The sequence below is a fragment of the Pseudorca crassidens genome, chromosome 8 (assembly GCF_039906515.1).
Source record: "Pseudorca crassidens isolate mPseCra1 chromosome 8, mPseCra1.hap1, whole genome shotgun sequence".
NCBI lineage: Eukaryota > Metazoa > Chordata > Mammalia > Artiodactyla > Delphinidae > Pseudorca > Pseudorca crassidens.
The window spans coordinates 40,100,436-40,118,065 of NC_090303.1; the positions used below are offsets into that span (position 1 = coordinate 40,100,436).

Below are 17,630 nucleotides of genomic sequence, written 5' to 3' on the forward strand. Positions count from 1 at the left end.
CTGGAGTTTGCTTCTAAAGCATATATTAAAAAGAGTAATTTGTAGACGGTTTCATTTATCTTAGAGCTCATGCAGAATTTCCACTGCATATTTACTTATAAGTATGAATACCAAATTTTGATTACCAGAATAAAGTTTTATAAAACCTACTTCTAAAGCTAAAGATGTCTGAAGAATTATGCAACAACATAGAAAGTTTGAAATTCTCTGTATATCTTACTATACAGAGATGCTACATAGCTTTAAAATTTTTTCTACTGTTTATGATATCGCTCTTGAATAATGCTGAGTATTCCTTTGTATTATGGTTATTTATTAATTTATTCAGTAAAATGTTATTGCATATGACAATATGACAGGTTTAAAGAAACCAAGATAAATAGCTTTTAGGAAGAATGATTTTATGTGAATCAGCAGCTTCCCGTGGGACATGGATCATATGTCCTATGGCTTCCTTATGCATTTACTATTTTTTCCATGTTTTGTGTAATTGGAATGTGTGGTGTGATACCATGCATACTGTTAAAAAGAATATATTCTTAGGTGCATAGGAATCTTCTGCTTAAAGAAAATATGCGATTGAAATAACTTGATCTAGCCTGAGTAATTGAGGCTATTTTCTCAATTAACAAAAAAAAAAAGTAGTTAGTGCTTTGGTAAGTCTAGACTTTCCCAACTATCATGTCCTAAGCCAGATCAGAATAAATAGGTCAGACTTGTAATAAAACGGTATGAGATGAACAACTAATTACCTGACTACTTCAAGTAAAAATGACTTTTGTCCACCAAATATGTTCCATTTGATGGTAACAAATTTGTAGGTTCATCAGGGAGTGGTGGGGCCTTTGGAATTTTACCCAGATTCTTTAAGATGTTTGTATTCATTGTGTATTATGTTCTCTTCAAAAACAATGGCACACACTGACTCATTTACTCAGATTTCCTAGCATACTGGATATATGTAACATTACGTGGTAAAGCTCCTACTTGAGCTAAATGGGTTTAAATATAAACTGTGCATGCAGATCTCAAGTGATAGTCTTAATAGATATCAGATACTCTTTATCGCTGCCCTCTTTTATTTCAGTAACATTTTAATTAATTCACACTGATTGAATAAATGTACATTGAGACTTGTTTCCTAATGAGGGCGCATTTAGAGGAAAGGTTTTGCATCATTCTGATATCCTGTGGGTAATTATATTCTAATTATATGGTCGGGGGAAAAGAGTCTATAACTCAGTACTGATATTGTTCGTTGGACCCAATTAATTACATGCACATAATGAAAGTTCATGATAAGGTTGACTGGCAGTCAGTGTAAAATTTTAAGTCAATTGAATCTAAGCCTAATGTGAGTACACAATTGGACTTTAACCTGGTTAGAAAATGCTTTGGTGTGAGATCAGTGGATATTTAGAGGGGCAAAGGATGAGAACAAATCTCATTATAACTTATTAGTTTTTAAATTCAGTCTTTTCCAAGATTGATGAAAATGAAAACTTAGCAGCATAATACTTTAATTCTAAATATTATTTTTAATATTCTTTCATTACCTTCAGTGATTTTTCTGTATTTTAGAAAGCAGTGGTACACTAACGATACAATGGTACATTTCTAGAACAGGTTCGTATATTTGTTGAGAGAAAAAATAGGCATAGCAGGGAGTATTATTGATTCATTTTATGAATGTAAATTCAGTAGGCACTAATCTATTCTATTTGGGTGCTTTTTTATTTCAAACCACCGACTGCATTTGGACTCCTGTGCCCAAAATTCACAAACAATTATATATACACACACATACCCATAAATAGGTAACTCTTAATTATCTATTTGTAAAGTAAGAGTTCTAAAGAATAATATGAAAAAATAATGACATGTATGTTTCATTTTGAAATGCATTTTGGAATTATCTGAATCTGATATTTAAGAATTTTGCAGTACTTCAAACACAAAACTAAAGCCATGGTCTAAATATTGACTCCCATCTTTCCTTTACTCATTGTTTCCTTTGCTCAGATTTTGGAAGAGACAGTCTGTAAGATTAAGGAAACTGTCTTCTTCCCACCCTCTTCTCTTCTAAGCCTCTCCGCTCCCCCTCTCCTTTTGGTTCATTGCTTTCTGGCTTTGATCTCTTCTCCCCACCCCCTCCCTTTCCTTCCTTCTGTCTCTTCTAATAGCCCTCACATAGATGCTTTCACTAAAAGATAAATCTGTGGGGTCCCTCCTTATTAGCAACAAAAATATTTTCAGATGAAGAAAGTGCCGTCAGTCCTTTCTTGCTGAGCCCTAAGCAGGCAGTGGAAATATTTGGGTTCTACAGTTAATAAAACAATTACCATTTATTGAGAACTTATTAGCTAGACATCCTTTTAATTCTAATGGTAGGTATAATTATGATACTCCCTCTACATTTGAAGAGAGTAAGAAACTTAGAGAGATTAAGAAATTTACCTAAAGTCACAGAACCTGCAAGTGTCAGAAGCAATACCTGCCTTACCCTGAATCCCATGTTTTAAACTTATCTTTTATGTTTGTGCTGCCGCCCCCTCCCCCAAAAGAAATTGGTGAGGTATGAAATAAATTTAGGGGATCTATACCTTCAAAAAAGGAATGGGAAGAAAAATAATGAAGTAAAGTAGAGGAGAATAGAAATGAAAAAAGAGAATAATCAGAGAGTGGCACACACTGCGTAAGTGGTCTTTGTGAAATTATTTTACAAGTGTGTAAATATACAAATATTTATTGTGGATCACAGCCAGAAAGAAATTGAAGAACACTTCTGTAACCATATTGCCTTCTGAAAATTTTACGAGACCTAACCAAGTAGGATAACGTTTCTAATGGCTTTATGTCACTAGATAATCAAGTAGGCAAGACAATAACATTATTCTTGCTGATTGCTTTTATATGTAGAAATCTGTGTTTGAAATGATTTTAATATCGCTTTTAAACATATTTTTAACATTTTTATTGAAAACATTTGGCACCACCTAAGTCTCCAAATGTCCGTTGTACTTTGCCTGACGGTTCAAGGTGCTTTCTTTCTGGACAGAGACGTGAATGTTGAGGGAGCTTTTAAGGAGGGAGCTTCACACGCCCTTCTCTTCAGTATCTCCTGAACGAAACTCTGCAAATATGCATAAACAATCACAGTAACAAGAGTAAGAATAGAACATTTTTGTGAGCAGTTATAAGAGTAGTGAAATCATCTCAGTTAAAAATGTTTTTTATCTTTCAATTTATGTTGGTGCAAACTTCAGAATTTGGCTCCAGTGAGAAGTGGTTAGGCAAAGGATGCTGGATAAGATTGCAATATGTGTATTTTCTAAAACAATTTTTTATTGAAGTATAGTTGATTTACAATGCTGTTTTAGTTTCTGGTGTACAGCAAGGTGATTCAATTTTATATATATATATATTCAGTTATATATATATTCATTATATATAATATATATATATATTCAATATATATATTCTTTTTCATATGCTTTTCCCTTATGGTTTATTACAGGATGTTGTTTTTAAGTCCTAAAATGGCATTTTTATTTTTTAATTTTTTTCCATTTTATTATTTTTTTAACATCTTTATTGTAGTATAATTGCTTTACAATGTTGTGTTAGTTTCTGCTGTATAACAAAGTGAATCAGCTATACATACACATATATCCCCATATCTCCTCCCTCTTTCATCTCCCTCCCACTCTCCCTATCCCACCCCTCTAGGTGGTCACAAAGCACCGAGCTGATCTCCTTGTGCCATGCAGCTGCTTCCCACTAGCTATCTATTTTACATTTGGTAGTATATATATGTCAGTATATATACTACTCTCTCACTTCGTCCCAGCTTACCCTTCCCCCTCCCCGTGTCCTCAAGTCCATTCTCTAGGTCTGCGTCTTTATTCCTGTCCTGCCCCTAGGTTCATCAGAACCATGTTCTTTTTTAGATTCCATACATATGTGTTAGCATACGGTATTTGTTTTTCTCTTTCTGACTTACTTTACTCTGTATGACAGACTCTAGGTCCATCCACCTCACTACAAATAACTCAATTTCTTGTCTTTTTATGGCTGAGTAATATTCCATTGTATATATGTGCCACGTCTTCTGTATCCATTCATCTGTTGATGGACACTTAGGTTGCTTCCATGTCCTAACTACTGTAAATAGTGCTGCAATGAACATTGTGGTACATGTCTCTTCTTGAATTATGGTTTTCTCAGGGTATATGCCCAGTAGTGGGATTGCTGGGTCATACGGTAGTTCTATTTTTAGTTTTTTAAGGAACCTCCATACTGTTCTCCATAGTGGCTGTATCAATTTACATTCCCACCAGCAGTGCAAGAGTGTTCCCTTTTCTCCATACCCTCTCCAGCATTTATTGTTTGTAGATTTTTTGATGGTGGCCATTCTGACTGGTGTGAGGTGATAACCTCATTGTAGTTTCGATTTGCATTTCTCTAATGATTAGAGATGTTGAGCATCCTTCCATGTGTTTGTTGGCAGTCTATTACAGGATATTGAATATAGTTCCCTGTGCTATACAATAGGATCTTGCTTTTTATCTGTTCTCTATATAATAGTTTGCATCTACTAGTCCCAAACTCCCAATCCAACCCTCCCCCGCACATATTTATTAGATATGTCAAGGACCAGTTGAAAAGAAAAATAATTTATGTTTCTTCTAATTGATACACTTGTCATACACTGAAATAACCTTTGATTAAAGATGTTAATAAATGCAATAGTAGTATAAAAATCACTTCTGATCCATTTCTTTTTAAAATTTGTATTGTGTTCAGATGTGTGGGTGTACACACTTAAGGATGTGTGAAATCATAAAAGGTTAAAGAAATTATGAAGCTTCAATGTAAAAATAAAATTCATGGAAACCAAATATGTATTTAGTTTCTATACCTAGAGATGCCCTGGATACATTTTATTATCATGTGTGAGGAAGGAACAGCTTCCCCTCTTAGACTGAGGCAGTGCACCATTTTAGGAAGACAGTTGTTCTTTTCCCAAACCTGCTTTTCTGTCTCTCACTTTTTTTAATGCCAGGGATATCCAGTTATATAAGGAAAAGAAGCTATTTTAAATAGTTTTATTTGGCCAGTTTACGTTTATCATGGCACTGGAGTTATTGTATTCAGCTACTCCATACTGATATCCAAGCCTGTCAGAACCGGTAATACTTTGTGGTTTCTAAATATTTGGAGTGTTCATCAACATTTAAACTAATTTTATTTCCAAATCGCTTAAAAAATGAGACATGGCTAAAAAGAAACTTTTTAAAATAAGTTCTTGTTGAACCCTGCTGTTCTTTTAATAAATGAAGCCTGCAAAGGGAAGCAATAGATTTGGATTCTGCCACTAACTTAATTTTCTTGGCTAGTCATCTAAACTTTCTGATTCTCAGTTTTCCAATCTGGAAAATGGGATTTCTTGTTTTATTGGGAGAATTAAATGAGACCATAAACATGAAAGCAATTTTTAAAAAATATGAACATCCTTATATAGGTAGAAGGTATAATTCTGTTCATTTTTCTTGAAATAACTGATGACCCTTTTAATGTGAGTACTATACTCTTATTATAGTTAAACTAAGTCAAACCTCTAATAATCTCTCCATCAAAGATTTTTTTCTTTGTCCTATGACAATTTGAATTAAATTGTCAATTTAAAATGATTACATGTTAGGAAATATGAAGACAAGAGATATCTCAATACTTAAGAATAATAGGACTTTTAAAAATTCTTGATATTAGGTTAAACTTAATAAGTGCCCTGAAGGCAAATGCATCTTTTAAACTAATTATCTGTACTGTGTATTCTATTTAATATTAAAATGATACTGATTAAATAAAATCAATCACATTCCTCTGTAGTCACACCTCACATTTGATTAAATAAAAAATACACACTTCCTGTATTAATTCTGATTAAAAATACATTACATTTAGAATTACACACGTGATAATTTTCAAAAAACTGAAACATTTACTCTGTTCATCCTAGGTATTTAAAAATTATACGTGGTAGAATAAAAAAGAAGTATGTAATTTCTGAATTTGTTTTCTTTCAACTTGCTTCTTTTTCTTTTGCCCAGATGCCGTGGTTTTCTTATTGTAACTCAGGGTTAGGCTACTGATGAGCATGTTAATTTAATGTATACTCTTTGCCTACATATCTTGATTGAAAGTGAGCTCATATATATGTTCTTTTCATCCCCCTTATTCTTGGAATGAATTTCTAGTGTTGCTCTCAGACGGCTGAGGATTACTGGAGAAATTCTCAGAGCTGGTGGCTTTCTCTCTTACATATTTATTACTTCTAGTTCCAGCTGAGCCCTTAATTTCGCTTGATCCTGTTACTCATCAGCTGCTTTCCCATTCTCAGAGAAGTAGTGACAAAATCTCTACTATTTTCTTACTTTCTTCATCTTGCTACCTCTCTGCCAATTTCGCTCACTCTCTCTGTAGATAACTCACAACACCACTACTCTGAGAAAAACGAAGGCTGCAAACATGACTATCTGTAAATTGCAGATTCTCTATGAAAGTGGTAGCAACATGGCAGCCAGGCTTCAATTTCATCCCATCGTGTTTCTGTGGGGGATGTCTTAAAGTGGGATTTTTATTATCCAACTTGGCACAGTCTTTGCCTTTTCGTGGCATTGGGCCCATTTGTATTACCTTCTTGGCCCCTGTACATTTTTGCACTTGAAACCCCTGTGAATAAAAACTCAGAACTCTTTTTCCATCATTAGACACTCCCTCAAAATGAACAGATTTGGAAAAGGCTAATACCTGACTATATGAACTTCTGCCTCATCTGAAACATTATTTTTTTAAGGAACCCCTTTTATCGTTTATTTTCAAATGGTCCCTCTCTGTCTCTCTCTGCTTCTTTTTCCCAGCAACCTAGATGCTTACCTATATTGCTTTATAAGATGTTACGGAAAAACCCAAACAAAGTTTTTGGCCAACCCAATACACACACACACACACACACACACACACACACACACACACATACACACACGCGCGCACACACACACATATATTTTATTTCGTTGTAGAAACATTTTTGCACTCTTTTAGGAATAAAAGGATGTATAAAAAATTTAGAAAGGGAGATCAGTTTTTCTCCCAAATTTCATTACAAAAATTCTCAAACAAAATACAGTGAATACAGTATATCCTCAACCTATATGAACTAATTATTATTTTTCAATCATTCTTTATATATATATGTATATATATGACTATGTATGCATATATATACATTTTTACAATATACACATAATATATAATAAGTTGGACCTTTTGAAAGTAAATTGCAGGTAGTATGACACAACATCAGCAGGCACATTCTAAGATAAGAACAATTTTCTACATTTACAATAGTGTTATCACACCTGAAAATATTAACTATTCCATAATATCAGTAGTTATTCTGTCTATATCATATGCCCATAATTAGCTCAAAAATATCCTTTATTGATTGATTTATTATTATTTTTTTTTGGTGGTAGTGGTGGGGTAGATAGGAGCTATGCTATTTGAAGTCCTTGCACTGCAATTGGTTGTTAGTCTGAATCATTTGGTAACTATAGCCTTTTCACTTGGCTTTCTATTGACTTGCTCTGTACAGACATATGCACAGTGAGCATTGACGCTTCCCAAGGCAGAAGGCATCTGAGACTCATGCCCTAGAAACTGCCCGATGGGCATCTTCGTTTGATTGCTTGAGAGTCCCTGGTCAATGGGATGGGATAGGATAAGGCACTTAATCTGGATTTGAGGAGATCAAATATTTGTATATTATGATAAAGATGGAAGGGCTACATTCATGTCTTTAAATGTTTATTTAGGTCTAAGGTTCAACCAAGAAATAAGAAAGAAAGAAGGCTGACAAAATGCTTTGAGCTGGTCCCGACTGAAGCAAACGCAAACATTTTCCCCACCACCCATTGCCCCAGGTGTTATATAGGCTGACTTGGACTCAGAAATCCAGAATATTACTGACATCAGAAGCTTTCAATGAAAGTTCTACCAAACCTGTTGTCAATCCATCTGAGAAACAACAGCAATGGCCCTCATAGGCTTCTCCTGTTAATGGGTTAGTTGACTCGAGTTCATCCTCCCAGACTTCATGATTTTTTTTTTACTAAAAATCTGTTGCTGCAGAATTTTTTACTTGTATTATGGAAATATATTCTTTTTTTTTTTTTTTTTGCGGTACGCGGGCCTCTCGCTGCTTTGGCCTCTCCCGTTGTGGAGCACAGGCTCCGGACGCGCAGGCTCAGCGGCCATGGCTCACGGGCGCAGCCGCTCCGCAGCATGTGGGGTCTTCCCGAACCGGGGCATGAACCTGTGTCCCCTGCATCGGCAGGTGGACTCTTAACTACTGCGCCACCAGGGAAGCCCCTGGAAATATATTCCAAATAGAGTTGTATTCCTGGACGCTTCAATTTTCTCTAGGGTTGCCCTAGACTACTTCTCCTTCTGTTCCACTTTTGGGTACATTGGATCCTTCTACTCCATATCTGTACAAGCAGCCATGAAGCCTCACATGCAGCTATTTATTCTTTTGTGTTTTGTTGCCTTCCTGGAGTTCTACTGGGTAAGGCAGTAAATAATAACTGTGCTCTCAGATCTTTCATTCTCATTTTGGGAGTCTCACACACATAGCTTGGTCCAGGAGAGGAAACTCAAATATACTGACTGCTCTCTTCTTTCTGGAGACACACAATGTCTAAGGACTAGCTTCCCATCCAGCTTTCCTACTCCCCGCAACCAAGGAAAATCTTTATCTAGTATTGAGTGTGATTTATCACCTATTCTTCCAAATTTGTGTTTTATGTTATAAAGTCCCACAGGACACAGGCTTTTGGAATTTGGTAACCTTTTCTCTGTTTCTTGCCAGAAAAAAACTTTCCCAATGTGACTTAGAAAAGGAAGGGTGGTGGGTAATTGAAGACATGCTGTCATGAAGACTGGTTTTAGTGTATTTAACCTAATCTTTTAATAATTACTCTCAAGTAAAATTTTGCTACTTATTTAATTATCTTTTTATTTTTTACTGCTATTAATGGAATATATATTTTTTATCTCCAGAGTATCACAAAATAAAATCACCATAAGCTGTCAAAAGACACTGAGTATTTGTAGAAAGGGTTGAAAGTTGGACTAGAAAGTGAAATGGTGGGCTGTGTAAATGGGCAACTTAAAAAATTAGTAAGAATGGTTTATGAAGGATAATGGAACTTGGAGATGAGTTCTCATCCCAAAATATGAATGTAATACATCAGTATTATTGTAGAGAGGTCTGTGAAGCTGGCCAAAGATTAGTCTACTTTAAGTATATGAAATTGTATTTTGGATAAGTAATTTTACAGTCTAATCCCCTCTGCATTAGAATGTTCCTCATTTCATGAAAAGATTTTGGTTTATTAATGGAAGTAAGCAGAAAAATTATGACAAGGAAATGTATTTGTAATGTATTCATTTATTTCACACGTGTGTAGTGATATAAGAACCTTCATTGGTACTTGTTTTCAGTATGACTTTTTTTGTTCAGCTTTAATATGAGCTTCTCTTTTTTCAGCAGACTCTGCCCACTTCAGGAGTTTCAGTCCCTGAGGTGCGTAAGCAAAGGTTTTCACACTTGCTATTATAGGTCATTTATACATCTCGTATTGTTATAAAGAACATTTGGGGCTGTATCAGTGACATACTAAAATTAATTTGTAGGCTTTATTTTTTCTCATATTTTGATATTTGAAATTGGGATCTTTGTATTTTCATGTGTGATAGACTTGCAGCCTTTATAATCAACATTTGTGACAAGCATTAGGGAAACAAGAAGATAAATGGCACAAAGTATGCAGGAAAAAATAAAGGTTACTTTGCAGAGTTTTGACCAGTGTATAAGAATAGCATTATTCCTATCTGTCACATTTAAACCTTGCAGAAAACCCAAACAGTTCACTCCTCTAAGCCATTAAAATGTAGCTTTTTTCAATGATAGAAAATTGAGAAACTCTTGCTCACTTTGAAGTCCTCATCACTTTTAAAAGAGTAGGTCTACATTAATCACTTAGCATATGACATTGCATAGAAAGTCAATGGAATAAAATATAGTCACAAAGTAAATGACTTTGATTTTGAAAATAAATGTAGGCATTGCCGCAACATTTATTTTCAGTAAAGTGTTAACTTTACCTTTTAATTAATTAAGCAAAGCCTCCACATTGTTCTGTGACAATATCCCATTCAATTGCTGTTATCTCTAAAGGATATCCTCAGGTGGTATTCTTTCACCTAAATTTATAATTTGCATCTGCTTGCTTAGAAAATATTACTTGTAATATCTGAATACTATATGAGTATGATTTATTTAGAGGATAACATAATTGCACAAAAATGTAATAACCTCTCTTCCCCCGAAACGTTTTCTAATCAGTGTAGACTGCCTCATTAAAATTTTTTAAAATTTCATTTTGTAACCATAGATATACTTACAAATATACTAGGAGCTATGCTTGAAATATAATGTTTCTACTCTAAGAGAGATGTTAAACTGTTTTTATATTCTTTAAGTCAGTTGATACCATCATTATCATAATTATTATAAAGTAGACGTTAAATTACACACTCAGGTGACAAAGGTATTAGGAAAGTTTATTATTTAGTCTAATTATTTAAGTGTCAGAGAATTAACTTTATATGTTAAGATCCTTGAGTTTATTTTTGCCCCTATCATAGCTCATCAAATGATGAACTGAGAGATTTAAAGTTTTCTCTTTAGACTTGTTAATCTCAAAATATCTCCCACTTTTAGTTAAATAATTTGTATTATTATAGATTGAATAAAGAGACCAAAACTGCTGTTTTCAAAACATGCTTTTTTTATTTGTCAAGAAAAACTCTTTGTCTGCTGTAAAGTTTTTAAAAGTCTTCCTGTACTGTTTTTTGTTTGTTTGCTTGTTTTGTTTTGTTTTGGCAAGCTGTATTGGTTTACATTAACTTAAACTTTCTACCGTGTCTGAAATCATTATATAAGCTTTTTTCAACTACGTTGTTCCAAAAATTTCTTTAAGCACATGTGTAGATATATACATGAGTGACTGTGTGAATACACACACACACACACACACACACACACACACACACACACACACACGAAGCCTTATATACCACCATCAAGAACAATTGCTTTTTGGTTAATTGAACATGTGGTTAAAGTGTATGTAGGGGAACTTATAGAAAAAATGTGTATATACCTTAAACATTTTACTTAAAATATGTAAACGTATATTCATTGGCTAAACTTTTCACATAGGATCAAGGGCTTTTCTATGTGGATACATCTATTATTTGGAAATGGCATATACCCTTTCTCGCATATAGCACAGCCTTAACACCCTTGATAAGTTTCAATTATCAATTGTTTTAAAGTATAACAAAAGCATTCCTTATTTTGTGAAAAAATATTTGTTTATTAATGAAAGTAATTGCTTTCAATTACTTTCAATTGTTTTAAAGTATAAGAAAAACTCACAGGCATCTGCAAAGCAATTTGAGTGTAAAAAAAAAAATCTGTTTCTATTATTAATTCTCAAATCTTTTAGTCATTGTGTCCAGCCCAACTTAACTGCTCTTCCTACACACACACACACACAGACACACACACAGACACACACACAGACACACACACACACAATCTTGTTTTATTGTGCCTTTCCAAAGGATGCAAGTAATTTTTCATGGAAATAACTTATTTTACATTCAAAACTCAATAGTTTGAGTGCTAATTAAATTCTACAGTACCAATAATAAAATAAATTCTACTTAGAACTTGAATAAACAGTTTGGGGACTACATAGAAATCACTAGGTTAAGCATTTAACTCAACTGGCAGAAAGAGATGATGAGTATGAATATACAAGAGAGCTACCTCTTGGCTTTTAAGCTTCGGCTTATGGTGGCCATCAATTATTATAGTTTACAAAGGGAATGGAGAGTGAGTAAGGTTGAGGTCCATACACTCATACAGAATTTTACAATGGCCCAACCATATGCTAGTAGACACAGCCCAAACAAATGATTTAGACATGGACCTTCCCATTCCTAAATTTCATTTCTTCCAATCAGGATTTCTTCAACAGAAATCTTGTAAGTGGTTCACACTCAGTATGAAATTATCCTAGGAGAGAATATGCACATCATGTGCGATGTATGAAAACCAGGGCTGTGGATCAAGATATAAATTATACCTTCAGGCTGAGTTGGTGAGTAGTACCTGCAAGTACGTTAAGACTAGGATTGACTCTGTCTAGTTTGTTGTCTTCTATCCTCCTGCAAAAGACTCAGATTGGGCTTCCCTGGTGGTGCAGTGGTTGAGAGTCCGCCTGCTGATGCAGGGGACACGGGTTCGTGCCCTGGTCCGGGAAGATCCCACATGTTGTGGAGCGGCTGGGCCCGTGAGCCATGGCTGCTGAGCCTGCGCGTCCGGAGCCTGTGCTCCGCAACGGGAGAAGCCACAACAGTGAGAGGCCTGCGTACCGCAAAAACAAAAACAAACAAAAACAAACAAACAAACAAAAAAGACTCAGATTATCACAACAATTATCCCAAGTTATGGTGACATAGTGGACAAACAAATAAAATACTATAAAGTAAATAAAGTACTTCTTCACAACACCTATCTTTACTATAATCCAAGCAGTGTACCTGTGTTAAACTTAATGATAAAACATACCAATTTTTTTATATTTTAAAAATTACTGCCATTTACTGAGTGCCTAATTTATGCTGGTACCTTCATTGACATTTTCTCAATTTGTCATCACATGAACCCTCCCATTTTATAGATTAATTAAATGATGGCTTAGAGATAGTAAATAACATGCCCAAGTCTTTACAGAGACAGAGCTAGAATTCGGCCTCCAAGCCCATATTTTTGTCTCTGCCCAAAGTAATTTTTGTTTTTGTTTTTGAATAAGTACTTATTTAACTGATTAAAAAGAAATGGAAATCTTTATATCATTTATTATAGTTATGTTTAAAACTTTATAAAAGTATTTCTAAAAACCAAGACTGCTACTCAGCCATGTCTCGCTGCAACTTCTAAGGATTTCTAGTAGATTTAAAGCCTTTGCCATTTTTGAAATGAATTAATGTTTCTCAGCAGGAAAATGTTCAAATCCCATAATAAGGTTATGATAATTAAAGGTGCAACTGTCATTAAGTTGGTTTCTTGGAGCTCATAACTTGTATAAGCCCAGATGAACATGGTAACACTCCTGCTTCAGGAAGATCTTTTATATTGTGAATATCCATGTGTTCCTCAGGTTAAAATTCTAGGGTTCCTGGGAAATTCTTGGGGCCTAGATCCAGTGGCTGAATGGGCTAAGTCTCCATTTGGGCACACGGTGCAGTAGCAGAGAAAGCAAGTTCCAGGGTTCCAGTAAAGGGTGCTCTTGGCAGCCAAGCACCGCCTACCCCCACCCTTTGTGGCTTTGTACCAATAGCGGTGCTTTGCTGCTGCCTGTCTCTCATGCTGAGGTTGGACAAAAAGAAGAAAACCCTGTGCTTGAGGTAATCATCACTTGCTGCTTGTCGTTTGTGAGTGATCGATAACTGCAGGCTTAAGTATTGTGGTAAGCATCGCTTTTGTGAAAGCAGTTTTCAACAACTTACAAATACTCTACTTCTGAGAATCAGCATGATATAGAAAAAGACTTATTTTAGAGCACATATTTAAAGTGACATCTTTTTATTTCATTTATTTCATCTTTCTGTTTTCTGTGACTGGCCTTTCAGCTTTTCTTCTCTGTTCATTATGATGATTATTCTTTTGGAATTCTAATACAATATATTCCCCAGTTAAGATCTGTTGCTCTACTTGTAGTCTAAGGATCACAAAACATTGAATTCTATATTTTAAATGTCTGCATAGCAAACACAAATGGTTGATATTTGAAAATGCTGAAATATCAATAATTGTATTTTATATTTTGTTGTTACATGTTCTGTATTCTTTCATGATTTTTTTGTTAAAGTACCCCTTTTCAGTGTTTGAATAATTTCTATTGATTAAAGCAATCATTTTCCAACTCTTTATTTTTTTTTTTGCGGTACGTGGGCCTCTCCCGTTGGGGAGCACAGGCTCCGGACGCGCAGGCTCAGCAGCCATGGCTCACGGGCCCAGCCGCTCTGCGGCATGTGGGATCTTCCCGGACCGGGGCACGAACCCGTGTCCCCTGCATCGGCAGGCAGACTCTCAACCACTGCGCCACCAGGGAAGCCCACTCTTTATATTTGGGATAATTTATCTAGCAGAATAAAATTTGCCTTAATTATAACAAAGTAATTTATTTTGTGATTTAGAGCCCAAAAACTTAAAAAAAAAAAAAAGAAAGAACTGATGGTGAAGTGATAAGCACTGCCCCTATTATTAGAGAGCAATTTTATCCTGAATAAAGGTGCAGAATAATGCTGGTGAGCTCTTCCTGAAACTTTTCAGTAACTTCAACATAGGAAGTGACTTTCTTAAATATCATCATAGAACTCAGTCAGTCAGGGTGAATTAACCCCCCGAAGAGGCCAGTGAAATTTTTGTGAACATCAGATTTTTCAAAGATGCAATTACTTCACCCTTCCTGTCCCTCATATAAAAGAGGAAAGAAGTAAAGATTTTTCTTAGTGGAAATAGGAAAAAGTATCCAACTACCCTCCTGTTAGCTTATGCTGCTTAAGTAGAATACAGTGAATAGTTCAGAGAGACTTCCATACAATTTGGAAATAAACCTAAAACAAATGAGTATAATAAAAAGAAAACCATGGGAAAAATTAAATGATTATGAGTCTCTCCTGTTTTTAAAGTGTCAGCCTTGATTAATTCCACAAATTCTACCCACTAAGCATATTTCCCTCAAAGAAACCACTTGGCTTTTCTTGATTGTGTGTGTGTGTGTGTTTAAACAAATGTAAGTTTTAGTATTATCCAGATTATATAATAAAATTCACCTGCCAATGGGTAGACTGAAGATTTTTTTATTAACTTGTTATATACCTCTTATGAGTCTAGATTTCAGAAAGAAAATCTTATCAATTGAAACACACAATTGATTTTTTTGTGTTTTATCAATTAAAAATTGTGTTTTATCAATTGAAAACACAATTTAGAGTTTTAAAATTTCTTTTTATATTTCAGTTGCTACAGTTGCTACTAGAAAGCATTAGTTTAGTTTAATCCACAATTTATTCAGAGGGATGACTCCCTGGAGAGACATGAAACCACTTAATCAACTGCTAACTGTTAGCTGGAGATTCTCACCACACAAGATTCTCCCTAGCTATATGCATAGCTAAGAATAAAATAATATTAATAGATAATTTGGTAACTCTTTACAGACATATACTTACATGTCTTAAATTTCCAGAATTACATTTATAAATAGTCTGGTCACAAATACCAAGTTCCAATGTGGCTAAAATTTTATTTTAGTTCTTATAACCTAAGCATTTAGGAATTAAATACTAAATAATAATTGTTGGATTACATGGCAGAATATAAGACATATAAGATAAGTTATAACTTTCACAATATAGATTTTTATAGAACATTGTTTCCATGTTTTATTTACCTGCATGCTAGAATCTGGAAAAAAATTATTCCCATACCCACCAACAGTGTTACATGCTTGCACTCAGCACAAGCTGCTGTGGATTTTCTAATATAAACATTGAGCTTTACTTATTTAAACATATGCCTGTTGTAACTAGTGGATTTTTTCATATATATATGTATTTGGAAATATAACAAGCATTTTGCATAATGGTGACATTGATGAGCACCCTAATGGAAGAACCATACCTATTTTACATAATTCACAATAACTTTCATTTATTGAGCACATACACTAATATAGGCACAATATTAGAACTTTATACATTTTCTGTCAAGCCATACACAACTTTGAGAAATAGGTATTACTAACTCCATTTTGAATAAGAGTACGTTCTCTAAGTCTACATAGTATTTAAGTAGCAGAGATGGGATTCCACTTGGGATGTCTGATTCCAAACCTCATCCTATAATTCACTCATTTATGCATTATACCCTTAACTATCTATGGACAAAATGTTATTTGCAAGCTTAGAAAAAATGATCTGTTTTTTAAAATATCAATATTTTTGCCAGAAATTATGCTTATATGAAAGTACATCATTTTCCAAAGAATTTGAATTTCAGGAATCCTATTACACCATCCATTTTCAGCCACACAAAAAATATATTCAGTATTTTTGCACCATGAAATTGCAAGGACTATAAAAGGACTACACTGATTAGCATTTATTTTGGTCTGAGACGTTTTCTGTTCCATCTGGCCCTAATATATTTAAAAAGAGCTTTACTTTTAAAATATTTCCACTTAAAATATTTTCCTAAATTACAGTAATTGAAAAGTAATCGACAAGATATATGTAAATATAGGAACAGAAATGTATATATATCTGAATAAGTGATAGGAAATACGTGGCACTCAAACTTTTAAGCACACATGGCAGACATTGCTAATTGATCAGGACAGTTTTTCACAACAAACCTAGACATGCCCCAGGAGTCCTTCTCAACACAATATTTCAGGCACTTTAAATTTTTTGATTTTTTAGTGTTAAGATTAATTTATTTCCGCATTCATTTATGGGGATTTTATCAGGCACTGATCTAGGATCTGATGTGAAACAGTGCACACACACACACACACACACACACACAGGAATAGAGTAGCCTGTCTTACATATGACCAGGAGCAAGAACAGTCCAGCAGAGTTCAGAGTGGTTGCAAGATCCCTGTTTTAAGAGCACAAATGTTGTGATCAAGAAACAAAGGTGACGTAGTTGTAGCTGGAGTGGAGTAAAAAGGGATAAGTGTGGCTGTTATATAGAAAATTGACTGTAGGGAGACAAAAGATGGACTCTGATTGGTCCATTAAGGTGATGGCTACGATAATTAAGGCAAATAACGGGTGCTTAAACCATGTGATGATGCATGTGGTGAATAATCGTCCAGTTTGGGATTTATTTTTAAGGTGGGTAGGCAAGTCTTCATTATCAAAGTGAAATTGAAAGCCTTGGTTTTAAATGAAGTTACCTAGGGAGTGAGTATAGATTGTGGAGATGAGCGGTCCAAGGGAGAGGTCAAGTGTTAAACGTTACAGATTATAAAGCTGGAGGAGAAATCAACAAAAAAGACTATGAGGGAGCAGTTAGTCAAGTAAGAGGAGAGCTAAGGGAAAGAAGTGTCCCGGAACCCAGTTGAGGCATGTTTTCTAGAGGGTAGATGTCAATTCTGTCAAACTGTGTTTAAAAATTGAGAAGGTAAAGACTGACCAACAGGTGAGGCGCAAATGAGCAGGTCATTGGTGATTTTAATAAAAGCTGATTTAGTGGATTAATGGTGATAAAAGTTTATTGGGTTGTGTTGAAAAGAGTGAAAAGAGAGGAAATAGAAACAGGAAGAATACCACTATAAAAAAATTTTCTATTATGGTGAACGTAGCAATTAGCTGGGATGGAATGTGTGTTTTAAGTTATGTGCCATTCTTGA

At 34.6% G+C, this 17,630-nt stretch overlaps 1 protein-coding gene across 11 annotated transcripts in view; it reads left to right on the forward strand.

Annotated features, from left to right (window-relative positions):
* Window positions 1–17,630, forward strand: part of DGKB (diacylglycerol kinase beta) — a 797,684-nt gene that overhangs the window by 322,666 nt on the left and 457,388 nt on the right. For 7 of the 11 annotated variants that reach the window (XR_010945490.1, XM_067746239.1, XM_067746240.1 and 4 more), the window contains one exon: window positions 9,617–9,652. The exons of 2 other annotated variants lie outside the window; for them this stretch is intronic. Coding sequence is in view for 8 of the 9 variants with exons in the window: in XM_067746239.1 (XP_067602340.1) it covers window positions 9,617–9,652 (36 nt within the window). In the remaining variant the exon portion in view is untranslated. The remainder of the gene's footprint in view (window positions 1–9,616; window positions 9,653–17,630) is intronic. 2 more of the 11 variants (XM_067746242.1, XM_067746244.1) reach the window with 1 other exon arrangement.